We start from the raw sequence: 9,960 nt of genomic DNA on the forward strand, positions 1-9,960 counted from the left end.
AACATGCAATAAATGTAATAAGAAAGAATCTATCACCCAATTATTATATGATTTGGATGGTTCTTCCACCTGACAACAACGTGGAAAGATGAGAAGCGAAGATGGATAAGGAATCTTTGGATCTTGTGAACAAAGATTAAACAACGTGTGCTTGAATAAGATAGTCAGTGAACAAGACAACTTTTGTATATTCCTCTTCGTCAACCTTTTACAATGTGTGCTCTTATCAAAAAGTGAAGATTTTGTTCTCTATCTCTTCCTATTTATAAGGGATATTTCCAAGAAACCCTAAAAAGTACAAACTAAGGAATATCCAAAGGAATATTTCCTTATGTCCATTTCTAAACCTATCCTACCGTTATTTGTTTACTCCAGTTGCTCGTCCTCGACAATAATCCTTCTGAGGACGACTCCCCGCTGTTATGCCGTGGTCGACCCGTCCTCGATCCTGTTCATGAGGAGCTCTTCTAACCACAACAAAGAGATTAATATTCTACTACTCAATCAGAGATGCTGCAAGTATAGAGGTTGGAGTTATAATGCAGAAGAAAATAGCTACTGCCCTGTCGCCTGTAATACTAATGATCTTTCCTCGGCTATTGCATAGTCGATTAGGTGATTGTATGCAGCAGGATAGTTACAAATTGCTAAAATAAATCAAGAAATAAAAAAGGACATAAGAACATGACAGTACGAGAAATTAAAGTACCATGCATTGCAAACCCAGATTATTGGGCGGTGGGAGTGAAACCACTCTTCACTACAGAAAGAAGCGACGAGAGCTTCATCCTATGCTCCCTATACACTTCAGCTGCGGGACTTTGCTGGATGCCGTTGGTGTTTAATACGCTCGTCCGTTTTAAATGGATCAAAAAATGCTCCATTTAAAAGACACCGTACTAATCTTTTTTTAAAATTTACAAATATTTTAATTTAATCTTTTTTTTCTATTTATTAAATAATAGATTTTTATAGTCAAACAAATATTTAAATTCATAATTATCCAAAGATTTATATTAACACAAATATTATGCATGTTTCAAGATTTAAAAGTATTTATTTTTTCTTAAAATTGATTTGGTTAAACAATGTCACATAATCAAACAATTGCTGAAACAGAGCTAAATGAGCTGCTTAAACAATAGTATGTAGCTAGTATTCTTTCTATTTTTGTGTGTTTCGAGGTGATTTTCTCAATTGATCAACAAATTATGTCTTGTATTTTTTTTCCTTTTTGGTTTCTCACCCAGCATTCACGAGAAGCCCGACTAAATTTAGATTCGCGCCAATAAGTCTCATATTTCACTCGGACAATCTTGATACAAATTGGTAACAAAACATAATAAGCATATCCCTGTAATTTGAATGCAACAACTTATTGTCATACTACTGTTACAATTATTCTTTGCCAGATCTTAATTTTTCTCAAACTAATTAAAACAAGAACATGATTCACTTTCTGAGATGAAATACATCAGTTAATTTCCACGAGGCAGAAGACGAACAGGAAGGCCATGCTTTGGCACAGGAGAAGCATCGAACACAATCTTCTCATCAGGAATAACCTTTTCAAGTTTAAACCTTTTAACCACATTGTGCATCAACACTAGTACTTCCGATCGAGCATACTCTTTTCCAGGGCACATTCGAGGTCCTCCCCCGAAGGGTATAAACGTGTAGGGAGCTGGACCACTTCCCTCGAACCTCGTTGGATCAAACTTTTCAGGGTCAGTGAAGTATTTCGGATTCTTATGTGTTGAGTGCACTGACCAAAATGTCTGTAAAAAAACATGTCATTTTCACAAACACCGTGTATAGATAGAAATGAAGGTAGCTAGTAAGTAACAAAATGAAAGTATTAAATTTTGTACCTTCCACCCTTTTGGAATGGTAAAACCTGCATATGTACAATCAGTGATTGTTTCTCTAAAAGCTCCTTGAGCTGGTGGAGTTAGCCTTAGTGATTCACGAACTACATTCCAAGAGTATTTCATCTTCTCAATGTCCTCCCATGTTAGCAACTCATCTTCTCCTTTCAACTTTGCAATTGCCATTTGTTCTGTCATCAAACAACCATTTGCCATGTGAATATATAATTGGACTTAGATTCATCAACAAATTTAAATTACCTATTTACGACTCTATATGTTTTATTTTATATAACGCTGTTTCCTTTTTAGTATGCGCCAAAAGTTCTCATTCTTTCTTAGACTCCATCTCCATAGTCAAACAGAACCATATAAAATAAAACAGAGAGAGTGTTTTTATTTCGCAAGGCATGTCTAGTTTACCTTTGTAAACTTGATCATAGACGTGGGGAAGTTCAGCCAGATATTTCAAGACACTAGTGACTGCACTACTAGTAGTCTCAAAGCTTGCCACTAGCATTCCTATTATATTGTTGGAGATCTCCATTTCACTCATAAACCGTCCATTTTCATCAGTAACAAGCAATATTTTTGACAGCAAGTCTCTGCCTCCTGCTATTGTCTCTTTATTCTCCATTTGTAATTCCTTTCTCCTCTGTGTAATGATCCTCATAAGTTCATCCCTTACCATTTTCCCACCTTTGATAGCGCGATTATAAGCTGTTCCGGGCAAATCAATAGGCATAGAAAACATTCCATTTGTAACAAGAGTGAAAGGATCAGCCAACCTCTTTATTTCATCAGGATTTACCAAACTCATGAACAATCGACACGCCAAATCAAATGTGTACTTCTTTGACAATGGGAAAACCTTTACTACTCCATTAGGAATCCAATTTTCATCTAGATGTTCTCGAGCCATTGCATCCATAATTGGAATGTATTGTCTTAGAGCCTCAGGCTTGAGAATATCTTGTAGAAAACCGCGTTGTAAAGTCAATACTTCTTTCAGTGAACTCTCAGCAAATTCAGGGAAAAGCAATGCCTTTTTCATGGATTTTGGCCACCAGGATGTGAGAAGTTTGTTCTCATTTGAGAATAAGAACTTATTCCCTTGTGCACCACAAAACACAGCCAATTTCTCTCCCATGATTAATGTTTGGAACACTTGAGGTGAGTACTTTTCCATTCTATTTTTGAGGAATTTCTCAGGACCTAATAAGGCTAACTCCATGTTTTCTCCTAACAATGGCCATCCAGATGTTCCTGGTGGAAGTTTTTTGCTATTCGAATCGCGTTTACGAAGGAAGAAAATGAAAGTGAGAGATAGAGGAAGGAATAGTAGAGCTAATAGGTAAGAAATCATGGCTTTCTTTTCTTCTTCTACTAAGAATGGGAGAAACTAGAAAGAAGTGAGTTTTTTGCTATGTATTGGAGAAGAGAGTGGAGAAGTGCAGATATATGTGAAGGGCTTAAGCTAATTGGCCTACACTGAACAAAAATAAGACAACTCGAAGCATCTAGGATTACTTGAATATAAGATTCTCTACTTTGTCTTCTTCTGTCTTAGAAATATGATATCAATATTTATTTTTTAAACTCATAATGCTGTCCACTTTACTGTTCATTACACCCTCTGGCCCTACAATATTAGGTAGGGTAGTTAAACAAGAATGGGGCTATTTTTAGTTTATTGTTAATACTGGCTGCTAGTCTAGTTAATTATTGGGGAAAAAACAGAAATAGCACTGTTCATTACACCCTCTGGCCCTATAATTTTTTGCAGGTCATTTTCTTTTATATGTACGTTAAGTACCTATTTTAATTAGGAGTATTAGCCTAATGTGTATGTGTGTGTATTTCATTTTTTTTCTTTCCCTTTGGGTGTGAGGAATGGTGTGGGCACAGCTCGTAGCCTAGTAGATACTTGGTGCACAGTCTAACACCTGTCTCGTATTATATTGGCTTGTCGTGTTTCGGTGATTTTAACTGTATGGCCATAAATTTATTCCATTTAAGTATCAAATATTATCTTAATATTACAAATACTGAACTCTAATATTTCAAAATAGTCATGAACAATAAATGTGCTAAGACGAAATGGAGGATAGATTTGTCCCTGTATCAAATAATTCAGGGACAAAATTTACTTTTTTGTTTTTGTTTTAATTGAATATATTCGAACGAGAGCGATCATTAACTAGGAATGCATTTTTGAACAACTCGACTAAGGCATGGACACTTTTGAACCAAAAAAGAAACGAACGATAAAATCGTCCCATTTCGAATCATTTAATAAAGGGAAAAATTAGCGGTTTTCCCTACTTTAAATATTTTTCTTAGGACGTCAAGCAAATTAAGATTGTCCAAATGCCTACTTAACAGCTTGTTTGAATGGTTGTTACATATTGTTTCATTTCATAATGTATTATATTGTATTATTGTATACGGTTAAAATCGAGGCTAACGAGTATCCCGATTTCCCGGTGGGTCAAACAAACCAAGGACATAACTACATGGAATCAGAATCAAAGCTGGGAAGGCCCGAACGGGATGCTCGTCATCGGACCCAACAAGACAACACCCCCCGAATTCGGCGAGCTCCAAGACCTCGGAAAGCACTACGAACGATGGCAAACGACTAATAGAGGGCCGTGATATCCGATTGGATATCACGGCGCGAATCCCGCCTTATGTCGGTAGCGTATCAGTAATTGATGTACAAGGAGGATTTTTACCTTTTTTAGAATTGTAGTAGGGGTAAAACTCCCCTACTATATAAAGGGTAGGTTTATTATTCAATAAAATAAACACACTGTGACACGCATATTAAGGCAATACAAACTTGTTTCTCTGCTTCTTATTTATTGAAAAGTTTTTATTTTGATCATAATTCTTCATATACATTTGACTTCGAATCGAGGGTCTGGTCGAAGGCAGAACTATTTTTAAGCTTAAATCCGAGCCCGGACTGAGCATTTGGAAATCTGCCGTGATAAACAGTGTGTTTTCGTACATCAAAATTCAAAGGCCTAAATACCCATCTATTCACTCTTACTTAGATTGTATAATTATTACGAACAAAGCTAGCAAAAAACCGAAAGATAGAACTCAGCATAGAAGCCAGTCGTCTTTATTTCAGTTAACAGAGAAAAGCACTCAATCTAATGCAAATCATCAATGCTGTGAAGCAATAGTCTGAAAGCCTCCCCAGCCTCATGGCTTACACAGACGTGCAAAACTTCTTTTGCTTAAAATGCTAAAAAATCTATTACGAAAAAAAGAAGCAAATCTGAATCAAGAAACTGACCTATAAGCAAGCGATTTCGAATTCATGAGGAGCTCATCTAACCACAGCAAAGGGATTAATATTCTACTACTCAACCAGATATGCTGCAAGCACAGAGGTTGGAATTACACTGCAGAAGACAAAAGCATCTTTCACATGCTAAGTTCATGCGGTAACAAAAACATGAAACAGAAGCCAGTGAAATAATAATGCCTTTTGCATTCTAAATGCAAGCTGCTACTAATAAGGTTTGAGGCCTGTCACCTGCAATACTAATGATCATTCCTATTGCATAGCTGAATAGGTAATTGTATGCAGCAGGATAGTTACAAATTGCAAAAACAACTCAAGAAATAAAAAAGGATATGAGAACATGACAGTGTGAGAAACGCACCATGCGTTGCAAACAATCCAAAACATGCCGCTTTAGGAGGAACGTTGGTCTTCCAGATTATTTTAGCAGGCCATTTCATCTACTATGTCTCCTTGAGCTTGCAAGTTGCAACATTTTATAGCAGGATATAACAGAGATCTTCTCATCTCTACTGGCTTTCCATGTACTGAGTCCTCTCTTTCTTCTAATATCACCACTGAACTCAACTTTTGAAGCAGAAGGTTAACATCTTCAATCTCCCAATCATCAAAATATCTTCTAAATTGCAAATTCCATCCACCTCCAGAATAACAATCAGAAATCCAACATTCCTTGTTACAGCATTCCAGTGATGGAGCTTGCTATCTGATAATCCAGATACTTATTACACTCGGTACACACGGGTACACTCAGAATGAAAAGAAATGTTTTCTGGAAATACAAAGATTGACTAGAATGAAGAATCAAAAAGTAACCTCTGCAACAACACGAGGAGTGACAATGAGACATTGCCTAAAGCTTTCATGTATAGTCATGCCACAAAGTCTCAAATGGCCTTGCAAGAAGGTCCAAATTCCCTGTACTTCTTCTTCAGAAAGAATACTGCTAAGTCCATCGTCCTAAGTTTTTAAGGACCTGGCTTTAGTCACTGAGATTTGCTCTTCTTGGTGTAAAGAGGGAATCCAGAGGTTCATAGAAGCTTCCAAGTTACATTTCACTTCCTTTAATTCCTCCTGCATAGGATATTAACTCAAAGTTAGTTCATCATTCAAATACTTGCATTAGAATTTCAAAATGCAACTTAGGGAAGAACTTGTTATGTAATTAGAGGTAATAGAAATTACAATACCATTTAATATGCTAAAAATATATAATTGATTGAATTATCTCGTCTAAAGCAAACACTCTGAATAACAATAAAATAAACTACCACTACAAACTTAAAAATCACTTTTTATGACCTACAGAGTCAAAACATTCATTTTGAATTGTTTGTTAGAAATAGATATATGGATTTGCCAAGTTGATTACCTAGAGTCACATAAATTATGCACTTAGAAATCTCGACAAGAGTAAAACATACCTAAGATAGCTCTTGTACGGTTCTTTGTTCTCAAACCATAGCCAAAGAAGCTAGCTAAATATTGTTGAAAAGACAAACAAGCTCTATGAGAAACCAGTAATAACTTTAGCCACTTCATTAGCCTTATCACGCTCCCCTTTTGAACACAATAAAGCAATACAGGAATAGAAAGAATTGAAGTCGAGCAACTGGGTTATTTGAGTGTCTTGGTCATGACGGTTGTTTGATGCCTTCTCATGCATCCAACTCTCGTGTGATCTTGAGTCTATATCCATCTCTCTCCCATCAGACTCTTCAAGTTTCCCTAATAAATTCCAAGCACCACACCCCCTTTTAGCAGGGAAAAACATGGATACCACTTCATTCAGAATAGTAACTGCCTCTTGTATGCTTCCTCGCTCACACAATAGAGAAAGAAAACTTCTAATAGACTCTGTCTCGATTTGGATTTCAACTCTGCCAAGAAGATCAATGACAGATTTTGATTGAAGCATCTCTCTCAAAATGCATCGAGATTCTTCCATCCTTCCTTTATCGCATAAGCCCCTCACCAGGTACATGAAACCCAAGAAATCAGGTAGTATGCCTTTCATTTTGAACTCGGAATAGAACCCAAGAGCTTCCTCCATGTCACCCTTCTGACAATAGCAGTTAAGTACTGCACTCACAGTGAATTCATCTGGTCTGAGGCCTTTAGCTTGTAAATCATGGAGAAGCTTCAAAGTTTCCTGGATTTGACCTAACTTGCTGCATCCATTGATTAATGAATTATATATGCGAGTACTCGCTCTAAGATTCTTTAGGAACATTTCCTCAAACAAACTTCTAGCATCTGCTAAAAGACCTTCTTTTGACAAAGCGTCAATGAGTATACCATACGTGATTTCTGAAGGAACTATATCATTCCTTTCTAATGAATCAAATAACCGAGAAGCTTCAAGCACACACCCTTGATGACACAACCCACTGATTACTGAGTTATAGGTTACAATATTGAAAGAAATTCCTATATTGCTGGCAAAATTACAGAGATCTAAGGCCCTGTCAATATGTCCTCCTTTGCAAAGGCCGTCAATAACAATTGAGTAGTCAACCACATCCATGAGAGGTAGCTTATCTCTCGCTCCCATAACAAGGTTATACGCATCCAGATATCGGCCACCTTTTGTCAGTGTCCGCAAAACTACAGCAGGAAAGGTCACCTCAGATGTGTCGCCTTTCACTGTAGCAAGAAACCGAAGTGCAGTTTCTACATTTTTAATGCAAAGGAAGTACACAAGCATCTTCTTTGCCCCGTGCTCAAACATCCCATATTTTTTTAGGAATGTTGTCAAAAGAAGTCCAGTCAAAAAGGTTTGGCCACCATAGAGAAGAGATTTCATTAAAAGATGGTAGGATTTCTTGCTCAGAACAAAACCATTACTTTGGATCACAATTAGCAGATTGACTGCAGCCTCTAGTAATCCTTTGTTGCACAGGAAAGAAACAGCATCTTCACACATTGAACCAAATTTTCCATGCTTAACTCTTTCCAATCTCTGAAACAAATCTAAAACTCCCTGAGCACCCTTAACTTCAAAGATCTTTTTTATCAATGTCATATAGATCCTTGTACTTAAAGGCAAACCTCGATCAATTAGTTCAATGAATACTTCAATTGCAATGTCCGGCATGCCATTCCTACAGAGCCCTTGAATGGTGCAATTGTAACATGCAGCTGAAGGTATAGATGTCTTCCGAAATTCATCAAATATTTCAAGTGCTTCCTCTATCATTCCTACTTTTAAGTAACCGTCAATCATGGCACAGTAATTAACAGAATTGGAAGTAATGCCCATATCTGATATTTTCTTATATATGGAAAGAGCCTCCTCAAACAACCCCATCATAAATAGGGCTTTTATAAGCAAGTTGCACATAGTAACATCCAGAAAAACATCAGCTGCTTCAACTCTCTTTTTTGTTTCTAGCATTCCCATGACATTTTCTTCTTGAATATAACCATGTAACAATGTACTATACGTGATAACATCTCCGAGGATTCCCTTAGACACATCATCGGCCTCATTCATCCTCCCAGCTTTGCACAATCCATTGATAATGGTATTATATGTGACAACACTAGGTTTTATGCCTTTCTTCTCCATTTCACCGAGCAGTTCAAATGCGCGTCCAACGTCACCCTTCCTGCACATACCATCAATCAATACTGCATAGACAAATTCATCTGCTTCAATCTGCAAATCCTCAACCATCTTAAACACTGCAAACGCCTCAAGCACTTTCCCCTTCTTGCAGAATCCTAATACTAGTGCTGTAAGAGTAACCAAATTAGGTTGAAGACCATGTTTTTTCATCCTGTATAGGAACCCAACTGCTTTCTCCACATGTCCCTCCTTTGAGAACCCATCAATAAGTATTGTATAGCCTATTGTATCCAACTCAATTCTCCTAGTACACACCATCTCATTATATCTTTTTAGTGCCTCTTCAATTGCTCCTTCCCTAAAATACCCATATATCCAATTACTGTAAAACACAACATCTAATTCTAATCCATTTATCCCCAAATTAGAAACCTCCTCAATTCTACCTAACATATAATAAGCACTCACAAGTGTTGTGTAAGTAACAACATTGGGCTTTAAACAACCTGAATTCACAGCATTTTCAAAGAACTCAACAGCAAGCTCAGGCTTTCCAACACTCAAGAACCCATGAATCACAAAACTGCACACAAAATTATCAAATGGGTATTTAATTTTCTCATGGGTCATTAACTCCAGCACTTGAATTGCTTCATTGATCCTTTCCTGACTGCAGAAAGAGTGAATCAACGAACAAAAAGTGTAAGAAGAGAGCAAAATACCATCTTTCCCTGAGCAATCCTGCAGTAAAGAAAGCGCCTTTTCGGGATTTGTTTTAGAGAGGCCTTGAATTGAAGAATCAATTAGGCGTTTGTCGAGCTGGTTAGTAGTATTCAATTTCAAGTGCTGAAGTGCCTCTTCGAATCTGTTCTCTTTGGCAAGTGCTCGTATAAAGATTTTTTGTGTGTTGGAGTCTGTGTTGAATTTGTTTGATTGGACTAAGTGGATGATGAGTTTGAATTTTTTGGATCGAGAAAGGAAGAGGAGGAAGTGGTTCAAGTGTTGGGAGGTTGGAGTGAAACCACTCTTCACTACAGAAAGAAGCGACGAGAGCTTCATCCTATGCCTCCTTAGCTGGATGCCGTTAGTTTTTTACATATTTTCGTCCATTTGCTGTAAGATTTTAGAGGTGGGTCAAAATATGCTCCATTTAAAAGACACTGTTCAATAGTAGTAGTAATCTTTTTTTTTTTTTTTTA

General features: G+C 37.0%; 2 protein-coding genes across 4 annotated transcripts; both read right to left on the reverse strand.

Moving 5' to 3' along the window:
• Window positions 1-1,279: 1,279 nt before the first annotated feature.
• On the reverse strand, window positions 1,280-3,364 carry LOC109209295 (beta-amyrin 28-oxidase-like). The gene is made up of 3 exons (XM_019372541.1): window positions 2,292-3,364; window positions 1,872-2,059; window positions 1,280-1,778 (listed from the first exon to the last, which is right to left on the reverse strand). Exons 1-3 carry the CDS (start codon window positions 3,232-3,234, stop codon window positions 1,479-1,481), a joined length of 1,431 nt encoding a protein of 476 aa, XP_019228086.1. The 5' UTR covers window positions 3,235-3,364; the 3' UTR covers window positions 1,280-1,478.
• Window positions 3,365-5,178: 1,814 nt separating this feature from the next.
• On the reverse strand, window positions 5,179-9,870 carry LOC109209294 (pentatricopeptide repeat-containing protein At5g57250, mitochondrial). 3 transcript variants are annotated; one of them, XM_019372539.1, is made up of 4 exons: window positions 6,615-9,870; window positions 6,007-6,264; window positions 5,552-5,896; window positions 5,179-5,287 (listed from the first exon to the last, which is right to left on the reverse strand). In XM_019372539.1, exon 1 carries the CDS (start codon window positions 9,818-9,820, stop codon window positions 6,698-6,700), a length of 3,123 nt encoding a protein of 1,040 aa, XP_019228084.1. In that variant the 5' UTR covers window positions 9,821-9,870; the 3' UTR covers window positions 5,179-5,287; window positions 5,552-5,896; window positions 6,007-6,264; window positions 6,615-6,697. The 3 variants fall into 3 exon arrangements, with proteins under 3 accessions (XP_019228084.1, XP_019228085.1, XP_019228083.1); XM_019372540.1 differs by having other exon boundaries at window positions 5,179-5,261; window positions 5,552-6,264; XM_019372538.1 differs by having other exon boundaries at window positions 5,552-6,264.
• Window positions 9,871-9,960: the final 90 nt, after the last annotated feature.

This window comes from Nicotiana attenuata, unplaced genomic scaffold (genome assembly GCF_001879085.1).
Source record: "Nicotiana attenuata strain UT unplaced genomic scaffold, NIATTr2, whole genome shotgun sequence".
In the NCBI taxonomy this organism is placed as follows: Eukaryota; Viridiplantae; Streptophyta; class Magnoliopsida; order Solanales; family Solanaceae; genus Nicotiana; species Nicotiana attenuata.